The 24,952-nt window shown below is 33.6% G+C and overlaps 2 protein-coding genes across 10 annotated transcripts in view; one reads left to right on the top strand and one right to left on the bottom strand.

Moving 5' to 3' along the window:
* Positions 1 to 1,992: 1,992 nt before the first annotated feature.
* Positions 1,993 to 24,952, bottom strand: part of LOC141458338 (uncharacterized) — a 192,291-nt gene continuing 169,331 nt past the window's right edge. For 2 of the 9 annotated variants that reach the window (XM_074136192.1, XM_074136194.1), the window contains exons 5-11: positions 15,199 to 15,441; positions 14,113 to 14,269; positions 9,120 to 9,181; positions 5,561 to 5,739; positions 4,209 to 4,362; positions 3,046 to 3,204; positions 1,993 to 2,264 (exon numbers count right to left, since the gene is read on the bottom strand). In XM_074136192.1, the coding sequence (XP_073992293.1) occupies positions 15,440 to 15,441 (2 nt within the window). In that variant the 3' untranslated portion in view covers positions 1,993 to 2,264; positions 3,046 to 3,204; positions 4,209 to 4,362; ... (2 more) ...; positions 14,113 to 14,269; positions 15,199 to 15,439. Of the gene's footprint in view, positions 2,265 to 3,045; positions 3,205 to 4,208; positions 4,363 to 5,554; positions 6,740 to 7,994; positions 8,013 to 8,922; positions 9,182 to 14,112; positions 14,270 to 15,198; positions 15,442 to 24,952 lie in introns of those variants that run through there. The other 7 variants (XM_074136187.1, XM_074136190.1, XM_074136188.1 and 4 more) reach the window with 7 other exon arrangements.
* The window catches only part of LOC141458332 (uncharacterized), a 101,223-nt gene continuing 90,438 nt past the window's right edge, over positions 14,168 to 24,952 (top strand). Inside the window, exons 1-2 of the mRNA XM_074136177.1 lie at positions 14,168 to 14,300; positions 20,348 to 20,466. Coding sequence (XP_073992278.1) covers positions 14,169 to 14,300; positions 20,348 to 20,466 — 251 coding nt within the window. The 5' untranslated portion in view covers position 14,168. The remainder of the gene's footprint in view (positions 14,301 to 20,347; positions 20,467 to 24,952) is intronic.

Consider the following 24,952-nt stretch of genomic DNA (forward strand, 5'->3'; position numbering starts at 1 on the left):
TATTTATTGTAATTAATATGCATCTTTATATCACAATTATAAGGGTCTAGAGTGTGTGCAAATCAGTCGTATTTACTGATTTTAAATATTTCACATGCACATCCCCACGACTCTACTGACCATATTTATTTATGTTCATTTTTCACATGCACACTCTCATTACTCTGCCGACAATTTTTACTTATTTCTTTTACATGTACACTCTCATGACTCTGCGGACCATTTTTAATTTTTCACATTGCACATTCTTACGACTCTGATCATGTGAGAGATTGCGACCATTTGAAAGATCAAATATAAGTAAAAATGGTCGGCAGAGTCATTAGAGTTTGCATGTGAAAGATTGAACGTAGGAAAACATGGTAAGCAGAGTCATGAGAGTTTGCATGTGAAAGACTGAATGTAAAAAAAACATGGTCAGCAGAGTCTGAGAGTGTGCATGTGAAAGATTAAACATAAGTAAAAATCGTTAGCAGAGTCATGAGAGTGTGCATGTGGAATATTAAAAATAAGTAAAAATTGTCGGAAGAGTCATGAGAGTGTGCGTGTGAAAGAATAAAAATAAGTAAAAATGGTCGCGAGAGTCATGAGAGTTTGCATGAGGAAGATTAGAGATAAGTAAACATCGTTAGCAGAGTCATGAGAGTGTGCATGTGGAATATTAAAAATAAGTGGTCGGAAGAGTCATGAGAGTGTGCATGTGGAAGATTAGAGATAAGTAAAAATGGTCGCGAGAGTCATGAGAGTGTGCATGTGGAAGATTAGAGATAAGTAAAAATGGTCGCGAGAGTCGTGAGAGTGTGCATGTGGAAGATTAAAAATAAGTGGTCGGCAGAGTCATGAGAGTGTGCATGTGGAATATTAAAAATAAGTGGTCGGAAGAGTCATGAGAGTGTGCATGTGGAAGATTAGAGATAAGTAAAAATGGTCGCGAGAGTCGTGAGAGTGTGCATGTGAAAGATTAAAAATAAGTGGTCGGCAGAGTCATGAGAGTTTGCGTATGAAAGATTAAAAATTAGTAAAAATGGTCGGAAGAGTCATGAGAGTGTGCAAGGGAAGATTAAAAATTAGTAAAAATGGTCGGAAGAGTCATGAGAGTGTGCAAGGGAAGATTAAAAATAAATAAAAATGTCGGCAGAGTCATGAGAGTGTGCAAGAAGAGCAACGCTTGCCACCTAGTGGGAGTGGCAGTGTACTGTAGCTGTTGTCATGGAGATATGGGCGGCCATGCCATCTGGTGGGAGTGGCTTTGTACTTTGGCGGTTGTCATGGAGATATGACGCGCCGCCATCTTGCCTCCAGAGGGTATATAAGAAAGTTCGCGGCGCGGGCCGGGCCGGGTGGGGCGAATATTTGCCTTCCGACTGTCGAAGCGACAACATCTCCATAACCATTACACTACAATATGATTTTTTGGAAGAGAAATGACATGTCAAACATAGACGGGATATACTTTGGAGCGACGAGCGATATACCCCCCTGCATAACTCTAGTCGTACTGAAGAAAATTTGTTTATGTTTACGTTTATATAGAAGACTAGTAGTGCTACCTGGTGGCCAATTTTGGAACTAAGTTGTTTATGTTTACATACATAAACTGGCAGTACTACCTAGTGGTCATTTTTAGAACTATGAACTGTCAAACTTTCGTATGCACACTCTCATGACTCTGCCATCCACTTTTACTCATTTTTAATCTTTCATACGCACACTCTCATGACTCTGCCGACCATTTTTACTTATTTCTTCCACATGCACACTCTCACGACTCTTCCGACCATTTTTACATGTTCATTCTTCTGCTTGCACACTCTCTTGACGCTCTCTGGCGGATTTCTTTTGAACTTATGTGTTATTTTTGTTTTTACGTCAAGTCAAATTTCTTTCATTTTTCTTTGTATATAGACTTTTTTGTATTTTAATTATTAATATAAGTATTTATGTCTATAGAATATTAATGTATGTAAAAAATAGGTGTGCCAATAAAAAGACTTTTTTAAACAAATTAATGGTTTTTCTTTATTCTGCTCCTAAATAATACTATTTCTGGTTCACAATATTACTAACTATTTAATTAATTAGTAATTAATTAAGTTGTATTATAAACTTACATATTACAACTATATAATACATTTTTTAGTCCTTGTTTTATAACAATAGTTGTTTGGATATTCACATTGGACGTTTTCTCAACGTCTTTTTCATTTTACCTTCTTTTGACGAACAGTTTTGCAGGGAGTCTCTCAGGATTGGCTGTTTTTAATCTGAAAATCATGATTATTCAATGAAATAGCGTTTATAAGAAATAATCTTGAATTAAATACATTCTATTCAACACAAATAAAAGTAGTTTTTTTTAATGATATATATTTATCTTTCAGAAATGAATTAAAACATTGAAAATAACGATTAAAGTTGAAATATTTTAAACAGATTAGTCTTTAAGAAAGAAAACGTTGCATTGTATAACATTCTTTACAAAAATTCTTTAACTTAGTGACATATTTATATTATTACATGAAACTCAGTTCAAGTCGACAGGTCAGGAGATACACAACCTTATAATAATGTAAAAATATTATTTTGTCAATAAGCTAAATAATTTTTGTAAACTACTTTACTTTATACAAATTCATTATAATACAATTGCTGCAAGTGTATAGTAAAAAATGTTTCCTGAAGATGACCAAGTCGCGAGGTCGAAAGATCGATTAAATAAAAAAATAATGACTGAAATTGGCATTATATTATTCTTTCCTTTAATCAAATTTAATTTTAAAAAAAAAAAAAAGAGATAAACTCGTCTGAAAAATACGTTTTATATATTATTCAAAAATGTTACAGCTTTTGACTTGGAACATTAACGTTTCAAGTTACAACTTGAAAGTTTAACGTTCTATTTTCTAAGCTAAATAAATAAAAGCTTCTTTAAACAAAATTCGACCTTTTCTCACTCAAATTTGAAGGGAAAGATTTAGTTAACTCAATAAAATGTTTAATTTCTGGCAAATTGATTTGGACGTAATAATTAAAGGATAAAACTACCTGAAATATAGCTCCACATTCCTTGTATTGTCCAAAAATATGGAAATGGATGCAAAACACATCTTAATTAAATGCGTAAGTATTGAATGATGAAGAGAAGAGTCCTCAAAGGCAACTGCGAGCTGTAGAATGGATGAAGATGGCCGAGGAACGATTGCACTGCGTAAAAAACAGAATAAAACTCCATTAAAACAATGATACAATTACTAATGAATAATTAAGGGTTCAGTTTTATATTATAAAACTATAATTGCCTATAAATACTTCATACAAATAATTCAGCATTTTGAATAAGTCCGCTGTTAGAATTTGTATGATCGAATCTAATCTGTTTGGTTTACTATTCATATAACTCATTAAATACCTTTTAAATTGATTATTTATTAAAGCACACTAGAATAAAATGTGTGTACCTAGGTCTAATTTATTGCAAGGTGTCAGTTTTTACCAATGAGTTGTTCCAAAAAGTTAGACCGCTCTTAAGCCCACTTAAACCAAAAGATAGAACTTTCAATATGGGGCAGAAAGTGGTTTATTTCCTTATTTCTGAAATACTGCAAAGTTGTAAACCCTCTTTGACTTTGTCGCTCCTTTGTTCTTGAAATTGAATAAGGTAATTTTAGTTAATATTCCCCTGATGAACGAAGTTTTGATCATAAGTCGAGATATTCAGACGTCAAGAATATTTTTAACCCGGTTATTGTTTAACGTATACTGTAATGTCCAAATGGAAGGTTATTAAAAGTAATTTAATGATTGTGCTACAAACAGGACATAGAAACTAGAATATAACTGTCAATAGTAAGCTAAATGGAAGGAGAATCGGCTGTTAGAATTTTCGATTGGCGTAATTTGTACACAACTAAATATATGTATAGTATAAATAACTAACTATACATCAGTTATCTAAAATAAGAAGAGTAAACTTTTTCCTCCTGGGATTGAATTACGACGGTGCTTTTTCACCTATGTCTGTTTCTTAACAACGTTCCTAATTCCTAAATCAACGTTTAACGTTTGATCCGATCTACATTATTTTCCGTGGTAACTAAAAGTCAAAAAGAAACAATACAGAAGCCCGAAAAAAAGAAGAAGAATGTATTTGTCGGAAGATAATAAGAAAAGTGACAAAGTAGCGGTGTGGCCCCGTGTGACCCCCTGACCTGCGCACTGTTTCTGCTGCCTCCAGTCCCCGGGTGTTTTGGTGATGCTGATCTCCTAGGCAACCCTCTGGCAAGGACCATGTCAGGAACAGCTTGCGCATCCCGCTGGCAGTTAGAGTTCGACCACAGCAGCCGCAAGTAAGTCCCATCTTTTCTGTAATAATATTTTTAGTAAAACGTTAGGGGTTTATACAAGAATTTTAGGTTCAAGAATCACTATTGTTTCATTATGCACACCCTGTACACTTTTTTTTGGAGAAAATAAGTCTAATCTACAGCAAAATGATAAGACATTAATGCAATAGATAAATAGTACTTGTTCTCTTTATTCCTATTTCTTTTTAAACTAAAACATTTAGGGAATCTTATGTTTGTATGGAATGTCTCGATATTTTTGAACCAGTAATATGGTTTACTACATATCATAATCTATTTTTATCACAAATATTGACAGTAGTACTCCAGTACAGCTGATAAAATATGTAACCCCAACAGGAGGTTATAATGTCTGAAAAAAGTTATCCGCAATTAAATATAGTAAAAATTCACCCAGAGATACTATTATCATCTGTACTAAAACTTATTTGTAAAATCTAATAATTAAAAAAATTAATGGATCAATAAGTTTATAAAAAAAGTATTAAAATATCAACTATGTTTCCTTTTTCTTTTTTAATATAAAATGCTACTTTTTACTTAAGTAAAATAGGCGTGAGCAGGTCAAAAAATTCATAATTATTATTTTTAAGCTCCCTAAGTTAAAATTTGATGTTTTCTTAACACGAAAATAGGTTATCATTTATTTTGTCTCGTCTTCCTCTACATCCTTAAACATTCTTGATATTTGAAATATCCAGATGCACTTAAGCACAAAAGAGACTCAGGCACCTTTCGCGACATCAATGTGATTAGAGCTAGTGATACTCTAAAGTGTTCCTCGATTCCAGATTTCACCTTGAATTTAATAAACCGTAAAACGAATATTTAGCATTATAAATCCTATGAAAGGGAGCCAACTGTGCTCAGTGATGTTGAGAAGGTTCGAGCAGAAAAGAGAAAAGAAGGGAAGTGCCTCGCTTTGTACGAATAGGGGAAACAAACCAAGTAACGAAAAGTAAGCGGGATAAAAGAGTATGCAATCAGCCGACAAGCAAGATGCGTCACGAAGTAGGTAAATTGAGCAATTTAAGGAGTAAAACTGAAGAAAACTCTTTATTCACAAACCGAAGATAACAATGGGTTTCTATTTCTCCAATATTACTTCAAATTGATCTATTTTTTCGGCCTAATTATAATTAATAAATAGTAAATTTAAAAGCGCTCTTAAAACGAAGAAAAACACGTACCCTTACCTTCGAAGCCTCACGAGATCTTGTGCCAGAGGTTCCCATCATCTTTCTGGTAGGGTATGGGAATTAGATCCAGATATGTCACCTATTGAAAGCTGTTCACATAACTTGGTAGGCCAACCTCAAAATCCTCAGTACTCCTCTCCACATGCTCTTCCAAGTAAGGCTGCCTTGAAATAGACCTGGAAAGACGTCTTCTTAGAGAAGAATGAACTGCTTCAATGTGTACTTCCCATACATTCCATACTATTCGCTCATTCATATGTAAATTTCGTATGTGATGCCTATGTGTGGGGTAAACCTAACGGTGCTACTAAATGAATGCTAGCGAGACTTTGATCCACACTTGCCTAACAATAACTATACAAACCAACTTAATCGATTTTATAATGAATGGAATTTAAAAAAATACTAAAAGTTTTTTAAAAAATACTATAAGAATGTTTTACCATTACTATTTACTATCAGTTTTATCACGTAAATAAAAGTTTAGCACAGTAATACACTTTCTACATCTCACTTTAAAATCAATCTAAGGCCATTCTATCTAAGATAAATCAGTCAATCACAATAAGATAGACATTTATCATTCATATACATACATTTTAATTTGCAAATAGTCATATAGTTTGTTATTCAGCTCATTAATTTCATTAATGTTGTTCTTTGGCCAAATTCTTTCGAACTGCTCAACAGTAATAACACTGTAAATGGGTAAACAATTTTTCACTTTTTTCCGAGACGAGTAAAACTATCTGATTAGTAATACGGGCACATTGCACGAATTTAATAATCAGTGAAAACTGTGCACTGAAGTAGTGTGAACATCCATTTAAATATGTAATAGACATCACTTCTGAAGAAATATGTTAGTTCAGGGTTAGGTTTTTGATTAGTATCGTTGTATCGTGTTTTGATTAGTATAGTTGTAATAAGTATATATTTTGCTAAAATTATTGCACATAAAATTTACTATTGCACTGCAAAATGAGACTGAGTGAATTTTGTAGGGCAATAGTTAATATTATGCGCAATACTTTTAGCAAAATATCTACAAATTGATACTAATCAAAAATATAAACCCTGAAGATAAACATCGTACTGCAATTTCACCTCTTTTATCTAATCTTCATTATTTATTGTTAATTAACTCTTGTCTTATCAACAGATGAAAATACAAATACAAACAATTAAAGAAATCCACGGAACCGTTGCCTTTAGTTTTGGACTACTACGAGTATAACCACAGCGAACCTACACCCATTATCTTAATAACACCTGTTTTTTTTTCACAGCTATAATTTTAATTTGTGATAAGTAATGAAGGTTTGACTTTTGAGATAAGAAAATCTGGTTATGTTTTTGAGACAAAGATTTTTAAAAATGCATAAATAAAACTTACTGTTTTGAGAAAAATAAGGAAATTGAAATTCATATTTTTACCCTTACCCTCGTAATATTTTGCACTGAAATCGTGAAATATTGATTATATTTTTTTTAACATAGTACCGTTTAAGATTCCCAGAAGATGTAAAAATGGATTTTGCCAATTGAAGAGTTCATGGCAGATTTTCGAAATGTTGATACTTATCTAACAAAATCTTTTGAATGAATTCATTGGTTACATACAATTTTAGAGAATCCTACTTCTGCATCGTTTTTTAAAACAGAATTTCAAATAATAATGCCTATTAATAAAAAACGCGGAGATCATGGTTTCGATTCTAGCTGGTGGACTTTAGATTTTCTTTTTTTTTTTAGGAGCTTCTTACAGCTCTCTGCCCAGTGATGGACAGTGTTGTCTGTAACGTGAGACCACTGTCCGGCACTGACAAAAGCTTCGGGCACCAATAACCTTAGATGGTGACGCGCCTAAAATACAAAAAAGAAAAATGTCTACTAATATATTGTACAATTCTAAAATTGACATTTAAGCAACATACCGTTTAAACGATTAATTAGTATTTATTCAAATCATGTAGACACGTGAATGTAAGGACGGCGAAGTCATGCGAATTTTTCCAACAGTAGATTACCTCTTCATGAGGAACATGTATATAAATGGTTTGATTAAATGAAACACTCCAAATTGAACAGATCACCTTGAACAGTCAGATGTTCCATTGTGCTAATTTCCGCCGCTGACTAATTGTTAGACCGCAAAAAAATTATCTCACAGTCATCACGAATTAATGAGTGAGTACAAGTGTTGCAATCACACCGTCCAAAAGTAAGTAAATTATTTAGTGTATATTCGAAATTTAAAAAAGGACCATTTCAAAAATGTTAGGCAGCATTTTTTTTAAGCCTTCTCTTAATGCAATAATTAAACGTAACACAGAAATTTACCAAATTAACAAATTTGCCGCGTAGTGATTACCAAACATCAGCTAAAGTAACAAAAAATATAATAAAACGGCACTTTAGAGTCATTTACCTCTCTTAATGGATGAGATTAGTTTAGCGCAGTGGTCGGCAAACTTAGTGGTAGCCACAGAGCCAAATATGAACATTACAACAATTTAAAAAAAAATTGGGAGCCAAATCTGAATGTTTAGTAAACTTTTATTACACTAAATAAGTAGTACACTAAATAATACTAAATTTCATACTTAATAAATATTTATTGATGCGAACAATGTGCTTGCATCTCCTTGGAAAGTTTGAGTTAGTCAGGTTTGTATGTTGTTGTTTTTAATTTTAGGCATGATTCCAAGTTCTCATCAATAAGACGACATCTCAGTTTACTCTTGATAATGTTCATGCTTGAAAAAGATTGTTCGCATATATATGTTGAACCGAAAAGGGAAAGAACAGCAATCGCGAGCTTTTTCAGCTGATCGTAAGAGTCAGGAATACTATTCCAAACGTTGAAAATGATCATGTCTTCCTTCTCCAGGTCATTCAAAGCAGACCACTTGTGTTGTGAACTAAGATCACATTTTTTCTTCTCCAATATTTCCAATTCAACACAAAGACGTTAGAATTTAGAGCGCCATATCTCCTTGTTTTTTAAATCCAGCAATTGTATTTTAAAGCTACCAATGTCAATTTCAAAAGGAGAAAATTTCAACTCGGTTATCGTAGCATTAAGAGGATTTTTGACAAATGCTAAAGTTGCTCTGCTGTTTTTGAATTCCTGAAACCTGCTATAACATACGAACAATTTCAGCCGGTAGCTTGTACATGGTTTGTGTTTACGTTTACGAAAACTAATAAAATTAAACTCGGATGTTCCTTACGTATTTTTACAATATAAAATTTTAATTACCTATCTATCTTTTAACTTAAACAAAAAATTATACATGTTCTCGATTTATAGAAGAATTTTAATTTATCAAAATAAGATGTAAGTTTTTTCTTACCAAGTTTTTTTTTAAATGAAAATATTATTGCGCCTTCCGTGGATATTTGTGCCAGAGCCGCACTTAAGGAGCCAAAGAGCCACATGCGGCTCTGGAGCCGCACTTTGCCGACCACTGGCTTAGCGGTTAGTGATCGAGGATTTTTCACGCCAAAAACCCTGGTTCTGTCTAATTTTTTGACCTGAAGAACTGCTTACCGGATATCGTCTGTGTTGGCTGAAAACGGCTCCGGGCACCAATGACTTCAGATATTGAGGCACTATTAAATTAATAAATAAAAATTATACTAATTCATTTGGATCATAATAATATTAAAATAACTTTACTGAAAAAAAACTTTTTAAAAATAGCTTTACTAAAAAACCTCCGGCAGACGGAACTTCCAGGCCGCAGAATGTTTTTTTATTTATTTAATTGTATTTACTTTCTTTTTATTACAAATAAAACATCTTGTTCAGAATCCACAAAAATCAGTTGTTCAAAGAAAACGTTTCAATCAAATTGATACACCTATGTCCTTATGTAAAAGTTCAAATGAGACACTTTGAATTATCGTGGAAAATTACGGAGAAATTGAAAAAGCCGATCTGAACAGTCGCCCCTCCGGTGGCCTTAGATTCTTCCATCTCGGAATTCTGGTTGGACCTTTCGTACTTTCTATTATTATTAATATTATTCAACGTATAATGTGAACATTATTCTATTATTGAAATGGATAGGGAAATTCCAAGTTAAAATATATAAATAAATACAATGGACACCTGCTTGTAAATTCTAAAAAATTTTAAAAAATCCATGAAGGAAAGATATACTTCTGAGAAGTATTGGAGAGATCCAAACATTTAAAAAACTAACAGTCGCACACTCGTTGATAGGTAAAGAACTTAAACCATTTCCCAAGTTCAGTGACCTGAAGACAAGCTCACGATGAAGACTGAATTTTAAAACTCGTGGCAGATTCCGAAAGACTCCTCGAAATGAGTAGGTAAAAAAAAGTATAAAAGTAACCAAACTCCTTCAAGATTTACGAAAGCACTTAATAAAAGGAAAATGGTTCTTACGGAGCTCACAGAAGCCCAGCCTATAATTTAGAGAGGTTTTTATTTTCGTTTCCTAGAGTAGCCGGGTTTCCTTCCACAGAAAGGATTACTAAGTATGGGCGTACAATGGTTGCCAACAAAGTTTTGTAACATACTTGTGAGACCTGGATGTTGAGCAGACCACAGGTAATGCCCCCAGAGTGTACACGGGGGAGGCGGCTCTGAAGACCTTGTACTTCTGCCAGCACTGCTGCAGGCACTGGGAGGAAATGCCTCCTTCTCTAATTGCTTGCTACTTGTAGTTGTAAATCATTTTCCCAGATCTAACAAATCCTTGAATAATTGCTAGAAACTCCATAGCGAGGCAGTTGGCTCGTTCTACCACAACCGCAACTTCCGCTCTACTCTAATTCTAAACCCCCTAGATCAAGAGAACCCAATGTCTATTGCCTGCTACTAGTCAACTGATAATTTATTTGTCAGTGTTTACAATTCAAACCCACACATTCAACACATCATTGGTTCTTATCATTTTTTAGCCCGGTGAAGTTCGGGCTGGATGTACAAGAGAAAGAAATCATGTTAAAAAAACTTTTACAGCTAGATCGCGAAGTTTAAATAAAATCCATAAAACTACTACTAAACAATCTCGAAAAACTAAATGAAAAATCCGTGTGAACACCCACATAACTCTCTATTACTGCAGTTTACGTAATTAAATTTGTAATAATAAATTACAAATTTACAAACTTACAATTTGTAATAAAAGATAGAGGCTTTCAATATTATGCAAGTTCACATTAAAGACATTTTATTTTCGAAACAATCACTAAAAAAATAAAAAGTCTCTCAACGAGACAGTTCTAGACCGCCAATCTTTTTAAATTAGGAATTTAGGTTACATAATTACGTTTCCTTTTGAGGAAGGAAACCTATTTTAGGTTTCAAGTCACACGAGAATGGTTGTCCTGGCTAGCGCCAAATAAATATACAGGGTGTTCAGCATAAAACTACCAGTACTTGGAGAAGATTCTGGGCATCATTTGCAACAAAAAATTCCATATAAACTATGGCTCGATTCGGCTCCCTTATTATAGATATTTTTAATTTTATGTTTTTTGAAGGTACTACTTGGAATACCTTTTGGAATTAACAGGTTGTGGAGAGCTAATGAATAAGCCAAGAACTTATTACTCGCTCGGATCCCCAAATTAAATAATGGTGGATGGAATACTTCACCGGACTGCCAGTACACCTCCACGATCGTCTTAGCGTTCGGAACACGCCTATCAGGAAAACATCTAAAATACTCCCGCCTAGCTTCTCCAATATTCCCATCTTCGAAACCGTAGATCTATAACATACTCGATATTCATTATTCGAATACGTTGGCATAATGATAGGAAAATGACAACTAAATATCTAATAATGAAAATGTAGACTTTAAACTATCTTTTCTTCTTGTTGTATTTATTTATTTTTATAAGCCGTATTAGGGTAAAACATGTCATAAATACTTAATATTATTATTTTGGTATATAAATTAGCTTATTTAAAAGGAAATTTAACCTTCTTTCTAATGAGCTTATAAAAATTGCTGTAGCTTTAATAGTTTGAGTTTAGACAACTGTTTGCTAAAAAGTAGTAGTTGCTTGAAAAAACATAAAATTAAAAATATCTATAAAACGGAGCCGAATCAAGCCATAGTTTATATGGAATTTTTTGTTGCAAATGATGCCCAGAATCGTCTCCCGAAGTTACGGTAGTCTTAAGCTGAACACCCTGTACACTTATGTATAACAACAGGAAATAGAAAATAGAAATAAATCTTAACTTTAGAATACTTATCATAATAGTTACAATTTAAAACTAAAAGAAAACTTGAAAAGAAAAATAATATAAACCAAATAAGAATTGTTTGTCAAGCAATTGCGCAAAGTAAATTTCTTTAAATCACAAGAACGGTAGGCGTTACAAAGGTTACGATAAACAGCTGCACTGGCCAGACAAGGGAGTCAGAATATGAATCCTGTTTTATTGTTGAAGATATAAATATTTCATGAAGTATTGCAGTCCAATGGTCAGTTAGAGGCTTCTCTGGTTTTTTAAAGGCATAAAATATTGCCCCACTAGTACAGCCTATGCCATCTAGCGGATGTGTCCGCATATTAAACTGATATGCACTGTAGAGAGAAGTTCAACTTCTCTTACCATCGCCCAGGTGCACCCGAATTAGAATAATGAATATTTACAAGAAAAATAAATTTAAATAAAAGTTGTAGAACTAATTATGCTATTAAGTTTTTAGAAAATCGTAGAAGCAACTGAAAAATGGTGGCACTGATTGGCTAATTTTGTTCCCCAAAAAGGCAAGAAGGTGTAGTTAAAAATCCATAGGTTATTTAATATTTAACTTGATATTTCTGCGAAGTTAGTTATTTTTGAGAAAATACCCAAAAACTTATACCCGGTTTTGTTAATTTGGACCAAAAGTTTATTATTGGTGGTACCGATTTGAAATATAGAATTCAAACTTTCTGTGGGTTTCTGATTTTCAGCTGTACTGCTAATAAACGCGCCTAAACACAAATACATTTCATTTTGTAAGCAATATCTTCCCATAGTAAGAGAAAGTAAGGTCTACCGGCATAACTACGTTCTCAGATGAACCATCGAAACAAGCAGAGTCCAATATAGCAGCGGGTTCACTGTGCTGATGAATTAATTATTTGTCTAACTCGATTTTTGCTTTATGTAACAATCGATAAACATTTTAATTTCTTAAAGAGTTTTATTGACAGTATTAGAGGAACACCTCCTTTCAAACAGGAACACTACAGATTTCCGTTCTTACACAAAGATCAAAAATATAATGAAGTTACTTCACCTGCCGTAATAAAGAAATGGTTTCACTCCTCACTTTCTATTCACAACCAGCCAGAACATCAAGAGCTTCTAGCACTTTCTCATTTCAAGCCTACTAAAGGAACTGCCAATCTTGTTTTCCTTTAACGGGCTCTCCAAATACAAGCTAGAAGGTATTCAGGAAGCAGAAACTCGAGAAGAGATTACCATCCCTGGCATGGGGGTCGATTACAACACCCATAACTAAGACCGTGGTCACGCCACACTAGAGGCTGCTTGCTCCCATTACCTTTGTACACGCACATCCTTTCTTACACTTCGTGACACCCAACGACATACAATCTGAAACCAATCTTTCTTAGTTTTATATAGACACCTGTCAGCCTGATACTACTGAGGTAGTAAACAAGTTCCATTAGTGAAAATAGATACTAGGATCTGTTCATTAAACTCAACGAGAGGAGCTCCTATATCTGAGTTACAAATAAAGTCTTATTTTCTTTTTTTTATAGTGTCAGCACAATAGATCAATGATTATTAATCGAATTGAATTGTCAATTTCAGTGGCAATTAGGGAAAGAACAGATTAGCTGAGTGGTTAGGGCAATGGACTTCTGTGTACAGATCGCGGGTTAGAGCCATAATGCCTGGCCACAAAATGAGATTTCCTAGACATTTTTTTTAAAGTTAAATATCTGTATGAATTAAGTTTAAATATTAGACCGTTAAGGGAATTCGTAAAAAAACTAATAACTATGAAACGGATAGATCGAACTATGAACTTCTGAAAGATCGAATTTGACAAAAACCTTATTACATGATCTGCTGGGGGGTACTTTGTAGAAAATACTTTTTCAAACTCTGTAACCTCCAAACGATATTTCAGGTAAAAGAAAAAATTCGAGACTCTGCACGATTCATTTGTAGCTAATTTTACAACGAAAAGAAAATATATATTCGTTAAAACCGTATAAAATACATTTTTTAAATATTTGTTTTTTCAATCATTTTCGCTGAACTCTGATAAATGTTATTTTTCAAATTCCAATATTTGTGAGTAAAAGTCAGGGTATACTTAAATTTAGGAGTACATACTTAGCCAGTTAGTATCTACTTATGAGAAAAGTATAACATAATATTCTGAATTCAAAGTCAGAGAATTTGTACTTTTGGCGCTTATACTCGTATACGATATGTACGAGTAAAAACAGAATTCTTCATTACATAAATTTGAGAAAAGGAATTAAAATTAAAAGAAATCTTGAAAATAACTTTAGTTTCTCACCATCAAAATGGTCCATTTGGAATGTTTCAGTTAGAGTGAGATGTGGGTTGAATAGGATGTCTGAGTTTGGACGATGCTGGTGTCTCTGCCTGTATCCAAGAGTTCAGACACCCGCCACACAGTTACCACCGCTTCCAAAACCACCCACGCCAGTATCCTGTAAGAAGATACTTAAAAAAACTAATAAGGTAAGTCTATCCAACACTTTTGTGGAGTAAATGTTGATTAGATATGGTAATGATGATTTGCAAATAGAATCTGTAGAATCCGTCGCCTTTCTGTTCCTGGGTAGCATCACAGAAGTTGGAAGGCACACCAAGTCTTCAGGCCCTCTTGTTTGTACTCATATATGTAACATAACCGATAAAGATCAATTACTCTAATTTGAAACCCTTTGCGAGAGAAATTAAACTGTTCGCTGAATTGGACTCCACAAATCTAATAATTAGTAAAAAGAAAATTCCTTTAATCAAGCATAATGAATATTCACACTATATTCAGTGAAACGACACTCAATTTTCTCTTACATCAATTTCGGTAATGATGTTTTCTTTAAAAATTAGAATTTGAACGAACAAATATTTTAAAAACAATAAAATTTAAGTGGTACTATTACATGCAAGTGCTTTTTTTTTTATTTCGTATTTTCCTTTCATTATTGATGTGTGTGAGGCCTCTTATTACACATAAATGATTCTTAAGATAAAGGGAATTTGAACCCCACATCTCTCCCAGAAAAGGAGCCCTGGGATCTGTAGAATACGATAAATACAAGAGGTTTGCAGAGATTGCTGTTACACATCTCAAAAACACGAAAAATCGGTTACAGTAAAGCACTTCTGTGGTGTTAGTAGTTTTTGTTCAACACTTTATTATTGCTGGTTTACCTAAACCCAAAATCAAATTTTAACTTTCCCCTCTTTTCTTATTGGTTTATGCTGATATTACACAATTTATAAAAAGTATTCTTTGAGACTCTAAGGTCCACAAAACGTATACTTTTGGGAAAATCTCAAAATGGAAAGTGGAAATTACGTCGAACAAAAAAAACTCTTTTGAGAGAACAAAAATAAATTCCATAATTACCTGTTAATTTTTTTACTTCGCCTTTCATCTGATAGTGTACCCTTCAAGTTTTATCTGTTTTGCATATTGTTTTCTCCTCACATCCTAACAAATCGATACCTGATGACGCCTTCTTCTAAGGATCAGATAAAAAGATATCTAGCGGTGTGGTTGAACTTATACTCTCCTTATGCAGAACTTATTTTGATGTGGTTTAAAAGGTAGACTGTCCATCACCAGCGTTCTGCTGAATATTTTTTATTCCTGCGCAAACCAATAAAGATATTCATGAAGTTTTACTTCATTATCAGGAATATATATATACTTTTACAGTTGACTATAAAAACAGAAAAAGAATATCCAAGTTAGAGAACTTTCAGACCGTATTTTTTCGACCATATTTTAAATGACTTGTAGAAGTTCGTAAGATCCATAAAACTTATAAAGTATTGTTTAAGCATTTTAGGTGTAACTTTTAGATAGCTCATTCTTTCAGAAACAAAAACCTTACGTCATTGAATGTTATTCATTCATTACAAATATTCTTGGACATTTACTTGTTGCACAAGCAAGAGAGGTTATAAAAACCTTGGTCAGACATGTGTTTTATACTGAAAACACAGTTGCCAACTTAAAACACTAAAAGTATGTTACTCTTAAAAATAGTGAAAGCTGTTATCAGTGAAATCAGAATTTTATTTTGACAAAGCCCTTTCAAGAGACTAGTTTAAACTAGAACTAAAATGTCCATACATATACGACAATAAAAATTATTAATATTAGATTGTTGTACCATATAATTCAATCGATTTTTATAAATGTTTTAATGTAGTTTTCCTACTTTTTATTGAGCAGTTTTTACAGTGGAAACGGTTGGGCACAATTTGAGCGATCTATGGAGGTTGATCCAGTGGCACACCCTTGGAGGATGTCATAAACAACCCTACATAACTAGTCTTCCTCGGTACACAACCTGACCCTGTAAAAATGAACGAAATCCAAAGCATTCAGATATACTGATAGAAGGAATTATTATAGGGACTCTACACCAGCAGTTAACTACTTCTATCAGGCTCTACTGGCTCATTCCCTTAGAACCACACTACTTACATCTCCAATTTGTTTCCTAAATAAAGTAAAATCACAAAATAAATTAATGCAAAACCTTCAAATCTGCTGTATTACGACTGAATTCTATTTAAGAGAAAAACAACTTTCTCCACCAGTCGTTAGAATAAGGCTGTCACTCAATAGTCAGATTTCTGGCTTTGGTTGTCAATGACAACTTCATTCATCCAGTTCTTTTTTGATTGAATATATTGCCTGACAGCTGACTGTCACTGCATTGCCCCTGTTCATTTTTTTATTTTTGCATATGACGCGAAATTGGCTATTTTTATGCATTATCCTATTAAATTGCAGTCTGTAAACTAAATTTATCACAATAACTATTAACGATTTATTTAATAATTCCACTAGTCGAGTTACATGAATCTACTGCATTTAGTCAAATTCACCATAGATGTATAATGAACATTCGTTCATAGAAGTGACCTATTATAAATCTAGAAGCCGTTTCAGGGCACAAAAGTAAATCAATTTTAGGTGACACTAAATGTGGTATGAAAAAAAAATTAAAAAATTATTGACTTGATGTGTTTAGACCCTAAGGAGACTATGACAGGAAGAGAAACGTCTCCAAAACCCTGTTAGATTCCGCTGCATTCGCTTGTCTAAAATATGAGATCATTGGCACTTGGAAATTAGAGAAATTAATGCCCAAATTTGCGCTTCAAGTAGCAAAAAGTGCCTTAAAAACAAATAGTAGAAAAACAGCAAGAGAGAAGGCAGAGTATTTGCTCTGGTTTCACAGCCTTCTATAATATTTATACGCTCTACATAGAAGATTTATGTTGATAATGTTGTGACCTAGCCCCACAGTGTAAAGAGGATGTTGTAATACGATCAATCTTTTTACACTAGTGTTGAAGCATTGAGTTGGTATGTGTATTTGTGCATGCAGGCATACATACATATTGGGTATGGTGTAATGCAAGCTCGTATCAATTTGTGTAGGAGATATTAGGTTGTATACGTGACTTGCCTAAATCTTCTAGATAAACTTAAGACCGCCCACTGGGTACTTTAACTCAGCCAGTTCGTTACGTCACACAATCCTCTCTCGGGCTATTCCGTATTTAATAGGCGCACACTAATCCCTTGTGTTTAACATTAATTACCTTATTATTAGTAATAATTTAATTACTAACCTCTTGGAGGGGGAAGTTATCATCATTGTTTTACATGAAATTCATCTAAAACAGGTCTGACTTAAATCTGAATCTTTCTATCTTAAATAGTATTTAGGACAAGAAAGAGGTATGTCTAATCTCCTGATTTCGAAATAATATTTTGTGAGGTGCTGGTAGTTTGGGTCATGGAAAGATCTTGCAAAGGATTTTGGGGCTTTCACAATGAGGCTAAACAAAGATTGGCACAAAAAGAAGCAATGCGGAGCTCAGAGATCTGAACAACCTTTCAGATTGGCTGGAGAAATAAAACAAAAACAACAAACAATTGGAGAGGCTAAATCGTTCCACCAGATTGGAATAACAGAAGTCGGTAAAAAAGCTAAGGAGCGATTTGAAGGAAGAAGGAAAGTGGCAGATTAAGTTAAAGACTTTGAGGACAGCGGTAATTGGGGTGGTGCTCTGGAAACTTAAGTACCAGGACAGAGCACAGTGAATTGTTTTAGAGTTTAAGATACTACAGAGAGGATATAACTATAGAAATAGATAAATCTAAAAAGAGTGCGAAATTAAAATAAATTTACCGTGGGTACTCAATTGACTAACATTTTAAAGCAGTCTTAAAGACAACAGCTCTAAGAATATATAATATGTCCAAACATAGAACATGGTACGCCCCCAGGGACAAGTTTGCCACAAACTTCTCGCTATAATCAAACAAGTTCTACAAGTTTTCAACAAATTATTTCATTTTAAAATGATTATCTTTATCTCCCTCAGAGATTTAAATTTTCCTCTTTGTACAGTGAAATATAAATTAATTATTTCACTAAAAATTCTTGTGACAGCATTCATGATTGCTTCAAATTATAATTTTCAAGCTTATAACCATAAATGTTCTTCAAATTCCTGGTCTTTCTGTTCTTAAAACTATAAATCACACTGAAATGATTTCCCTTTAGAGGAGGGCCTAACTAATCATCTAGAACTACCATAACACTAAATTTTCCAAACAAAATGATTTAAGTAAAAGTTATAGACCGTCTTGTGCAACCTCAGAGAGATCAACATGTAAATGTAAAGTACAATTTAAAACGTCACTTTACAGGGTAGTATAACCTATCTCATCGAATGAAAAAACAAAAACTATCAAATTAGAAGTCACGAACGAATGTGACAAACAAACGTTAACATTTTCATTATAAAGTTCTCATATATAGTATTTAATAAAATCCAAAGCCTAAACTGGGCAATCGAAAACAGTTTTTGATACACAGTATTTTGCCCAAAATAATTCTTAGCTTTTGTGGGCCTCTCCTCTAATTGCACGGCTACCGTTGCACTATCTTTTAAATGTAATTTATAAGATACAGCAGCTTTGGGCTCAAATTCAGGATTCATCACTAGATAATGAGCTTTCTTCAAAAACAATTTTTTTTACTGGGGTTGACCAACTTGTAAGCCTAAGAAGCCTAATAGTAAACATTCAAAATTTGGAAAGCTTTGTGCATTGCTGTGAGAAAAGATTGGGTATAACCATGAGATAATTTTGTTAAGATTTCTGTTTTAAGTGGATAAGAACCGATTTAAACATCTTCCTATAGCCATCTACCGAGCTATCTAATTGGGGCCAAAGTGATACACTAACCTGAACTCAATATATTACCTTTCAACTTACAATAAACTACATTAGCTTTCTAAAATTAAACTAATCATAGTTGTTAACTAATGCCACTTCAGTGATAACAACTTAATCCTGATTCAAACATACCTATAATCTCTAAGAGAACTATAAACCTATATTACTAGGAACCACTTAGTTTCCATAACTCTAAGCTAGACTGATTTAACACCATCTTAATATCCAATAATATGAATGTGTACGGTTCGCATGTCAGATGGAAATTTATAAGAACATAGTAACATAACTAACTAAGTCAGAGTTGGTTTCTAATCAACTGATTGTAATTAAATTCCTAACTAAAGATTAGGATCTCTAATTTTGGTGGAGGAACAAATCAGGAAATAACTTTAGTTATCTTGAAGAGACCAAAAATCTTATTAACGAACCTTGAAGATTGTACAGTTAGGCGTCATAATGAGAAATTTAAATTCTTTTCTTTTTTTTGGCTGGAAATATTTCTTCACTGGAATTTGAACAGTGATAGAAGGCGCAATGTCCAGACATAATCATCATCTATATTCCAGCTAAGATAAAACCTTTTTACAAAATCTAACGCAGGGAGTTTAGTACTAATATTGAATGGTTACATACAAGTGTTCTCCTGTCCCAAAATAAGACGTCTGCACCAGGCTTCTAACCCTGCTGGAAACAATAAACCTGAAATATCTCACTAGAAGAACACGAGTGTCCTTCCTAGAAGGTAACCTAACGCGCATTGAGCATTTAAGAAAACATATTTCAGAAGGAAGGAAGAATATTGCCAATTAAAGTCGTAGATTTTATTATGTAGTTCATTTTGATATTGTTCTTCACTTTGAAATTTGGATAGTTTGATGGTCACCAAAAAAAAACGTTGAAAACAGACACCAAAACGATGAACAATATTCTACGATACATGTATCGATTATTCTCTTACTAGTTCGGTAATGTCAAACGGTCGAATTCATTCGATTCAAATCATGTGTTTTATTTCGGAATGGCCCTTCTAAGTGTAGTTTAACCTAATAGGCTGACAATATACAAGAAATAAGGAAAACAAAAAGTAATTGAAACATGTAAGAGTGTTGGTGAAGACTGCATTGACAATGGAGACAATCTAGTTGTTTAAGATTTACAAAAAGTTACTATTTCTGAAAATATTTTGAAATGTTCTTTCGTACTGTGCCATAGAACATAGAACATAGTTGCCAGGTAAGAGTGACCACATCCTCTAATTCTGTGCTGTACAACGTTGCAGGTACTGCTCTACCCTGAAGAAGGCTGGGCCCGTAGCGCCGCCTCATCTTACTGGACGCTTACGCCCTGTTGGTGGAACAGATCTGCATGCACCGTTGTAGAAGTTGCCGGTACAAGACGGTAAGTTGTTTTTCCTCTTCTTCGTCCATTCTAAGATTCTTCTTCTTCAATGCACTCAAACACACACAAGAAGGTGCTGAAGATATTGTAAAAGAAATCGCGATTGTAAATCTTCTTTCATAAAAAAGATTGTAAATTTCTCCACATTGCAAGTATTAGGAATGCTACACTTGTACTGGAGGGATACAAAGTTGACATTAATGTACCTAAATATATGTAAGCCACTTATTAATGGGAGGAATATCGTCCTACATCTGGTACACCTTCTGTTATAGGGAGGTCTAATAACATAAATCTAGATCATATAGGTTTGTAATGTGATAGGCCTTATCATTACAAATTTCTACCTATTTATCGACTAAAACCCCTCTAACACCAGTATCTGTAAATATTTATTTTCCTTATTTCTACTTATCACTGACAGAGGATGAATTGCACTACCGTTTTTACCTCAAGAATTGAGTTCTTTAGTTATTTAAAGCTCACTTTAAAAAGGAGTTCTAAATAAATGTTCGAAGCCAATATCTTCAATACTTGAGATAAATTCTGCAATAAGAGATACTAAACATTTTGTTTTTAATATAAAAAACTGGTACGTACTTTGGTTAGCCAAGGAGATATTTAGTCTTTTATGCGCCGGCGATATCTCAGAGAAGTTAGATATGCGTGAAGTGTTTAGCTTAAGGCGAGTTGCGTGATATGATGATCGATTTCTCAAGGCTTGATCTTAAGCATTTTTATGTAGAATATGAATTTTTATTTATTTATTTATTCTAATATGTTTGTTGGTTCACCACTGTTCTCGATTTTATTGATCGATATTAGGATTGAAAGAAAGCAAGTGGGATAGTTCTGTGAAGACCGAAATATACAATAGATTTAAAGTAAATCATCAGACTATTACTAAAAATAAGCAACTAGGATTCAATCAACAAGCTTGCACGAAAACTACTCCAATCTAAGTCCCATAACTTCCTAGACTTTACTTTTAGCCTTGACTTTTTAGGCTATTTATTAACAAAAACGTTCTTTAGAATTTTTTCACTATTTTTTCCTCCATAGGTATTTAATAAAGAATGGAATTACGCAAAAACAAAAATAAATTATTTTGAAGATTTATATTACCGTTCACCATCAATTACAGTTCATGAATGATTGCGGAGTATGTTTTATTTCAATTATAAAGTGCCTAATTTATATTTGAGTGAAGAATTTTGTCGGAATAAAGCAGTTAAGTTAAAAATTTCATTATTTTTATGGTGAAAAATTTTATTGCATAATTTGATTCTCTATGAAATACCTACGGAGGAGAAAATAGTAAAAAAATTCTAAACTGTTGTTTTAATAGAGAAAACGAGCATTAAAAATCCTAATGGCGGATCGTACAACCGCCTTGTGGGCGTGTATACTGGCCAATAGAACCGTATGTAGAGTGGGGGTAATGCACGCTCAAGTACACGCCTACATACCACTTCTACGTTCCGCCATTAAGACTTTTAACACTAAATATTAGTCACAAAAACGTTCTTTAGAATTTTTTCACTATTTTTTCCTCCATAGGTATTTAATAAAGAATGGAATTACGCAAAAACAAAAATAAATTATTTTGAAGATTTATATTACGGTTCACCATCAATTACAGTTCATGAATGATTGCGGAATATGTTTTATTTCAATTATAAAGTGCCTAATTTATATTTGAGTGAAGAATTTTGTCGGAATAAAGCAGTTAAGTTAAAAATTTCATTATTTTTATGGTGAAAAATTTTATTGCATAATTTGATTCTCTATGAAATACCTACGGAGGAAAAAATAGTAAAAAAATTCTAAACTATTGTTTTCATTTAAAAAATAAGCCTTAAAAATCCTAATGGCGGATCGTACAACCGCCTTGTGGGCGTGTATACTGGCCAATAGAACCGTATGTAGAGTGGGGGTAATGCACGCTCAAGTACACGCCTACATACCACTTCTACGTTCCGCCATTAAGACTTTTAACACTAAATATTAGTCACAAAAACGTTCTTTAGAATTTTTTCACTATTTTTTCCTCCATAGGTATTTAATAAAGAATGGAATTACGTAAAAACAAAAATAAATTATTTTGAAGATTTATATTACGGTTCACCATCAATTACAGTTCATGAATGATTGCAGAATATGGTTTATTTCAATTAGCTGTGGCCTAATTTAACCAGTTCCTCAGCAATTTCTGCAATTTCCTTTTACAAACTGTATCATTTGATAATGGAATTTCACGAAGTTCATCTGCACATCCATGAATCAAATCAGTAGCGTTAACTGCTACGGGCAATATAAGTTCCTCTACAATTGTAAAATATATTTCCGCAACCGCCGAAAAATTCTCTCGCGACCCATAGTTTAAGAAGCATTGCTTCTTAGTGTTGTTTAGTGCAATCTTCAACTCATTACCCATACAATACTGATATTAATTGAAAATTCAAACTTAAATAAAAACGTTTTGGGCGGAAGAGTCGCTTTACTGGATAATTTTTGTTGTATTTGTAGTTACTTTTCTATTGTAGGCGCCACGGTAGCCGAGCGGTTAGAGGCGAGACCTGTAAAGCTGATATGTACGAGGTGTGTTCAAAAAGTAACGGGAATTTTCGTTTTTTGAAACAAATATTTATTTATTCATCTACATTAATATTGTCGCCTTCAAAGTAGTCCCCTTCGCATACAATACACTTGTGCCAGCGCTTTTTCCAATCTTCGAAACACTTCTGAAACTCGATCTTTGTGATAGCTTTCAGCTCTTTCAACGATTCGCTTTTAATGTCATCTATGCTTGTAAAACGACGGCCTTTTAATGTTCTCTTTATGTTTGGAAATAGAAAAAAGTCACATGGAGCCATGTCTGGCGAATATGGAGGCTGGGGCATCGTTAAAGTTTTGTTTTTGGCCAAAAATTCACGAACAAGCAATGAAGTGTGAGCAGGTGCATTATCGTGGTGCAAAATCCATGAATTGTTTTGCCACAAATCCGGGCGTTTTTTTCGGATTGCTTCACGCAAACGGCGTTGAACTTGTAGTTAGTACTCCTTATTGATTGTTTGACCTTGTGGCAAGAATTCATGATGCACTATGCCATTAAAATCGAAGAACACAGTGAGCATAACCTTCACATTCGACCGCACTTGTCGAGCTTTTTCGGTCTTGGCGATCCAGAATGCCTCCACTGGGACGATTGAGCCTTAGTTTCGACATCATATCCGTAAACCCATGTTTCGTCACCTGTTATAACACGTTTCAGTAGATCCGCATCGTTGTCGACTTCATTGAGTGACTCTTGAGCAACTTCCATTCTCCGCTGTTTTTGTTCGAAATTCAACAATTTTGGAACAAATTTTGCTGCCACACGTTTCATACCCAAAACATCCGAAAAAATTTCATGGCATGAGCCAATTGATATGGCAACATCATCAGCGACTTCTCTGATTGTGATTCGGCGATCGTTCATAACCATTTCTTTCACTTTTTTCACGTTTTCATCGGTTGTTGATGTGCTTGGACGTCCAGGTCGTTCGTCATCTTCAACGTTTTCGCGGCCATCTTGGAAACGCTTATACCACTCGTAAATCCTTGTTTTACTCATAGCAGACTCACCATATGCCTTTATTAACATTTCACACACTTTATTTCATTTTTTACGCAAAATTTAATACAAATTCTTTGATCCATTTTTTTTAACAAACAAAAATCGCCAAGCTCGAAAAACACGTCTAACCTTAACGGCTGCCACTTAAGAAGTAAACAATGAATATTACTGAAAATTTTATCGTACTCAGGGGCATGTGTACCAACATAATAAAAAAAAAAATTTTACAATCAGACTCTCCAAACCCGCGAAATTTAAAAATTCCCGTTACTTTTTGAACACACCTCGTATTGTGGTACTGGGTTCGATTTCCGGTCTTAGGCCTTGGATTTTTTTTAATGTTTAATAAAAGAAATTTACAGTAAATTATATATGCTAGTCGCCTCCGTCCACGACACCTAATTGGTAGTTGGACGTAAAGCTTGCCTTCAAAAATAGGCAATTACTTTACTTTACTTTTACTTTGTAATACTGATACAAGAAATTTATTTACATCCAATAATAGAAACTTGAGTGAACTCCAGAATTTGTTAACATCGTATTTCTCTAGTTAATGCTAAAACCTGCATTACTCGTTGAAGGCTATTTTTTAAAGTGTTCCGCAATCGCAATGCATTCTCTGCAGTGAAGAGAGAAAGAACAAACAAATGCACAAAGGTATTTAACAAGATATTCTCTAAGCTCTAAGGGACGTTGCTATATAATGTAGGCCAACGATCAATATGGAATACAGCATCCCACAGATAAGCAAGAGAATAAAGGATGTATACAATTATAAAATTTAATCCCACACTTAATACCATTCGAACATTTTTTTCCAATAGACAGATTTGTTTTTTCTAATTTTCTTTTTGTACAGAAAATGTG

Source organism: Rhodnius prolixus, unplaced genomic scaffold (genome assembly GCF_049639745.1).
Source record: "Rhodnius prolixus isolate KJV_2025 unplaced genomic scaffold, Rpr scaffold_5, whole genome shotgun sequence".
Classification (NCBI taxonomy): domain Eukaryota; kingdom Metazoa; phylum Arthropoda; class Insecta; order Hemiptera; family Reduviidae; genus Rhodnius; species Rhodnius prolixus.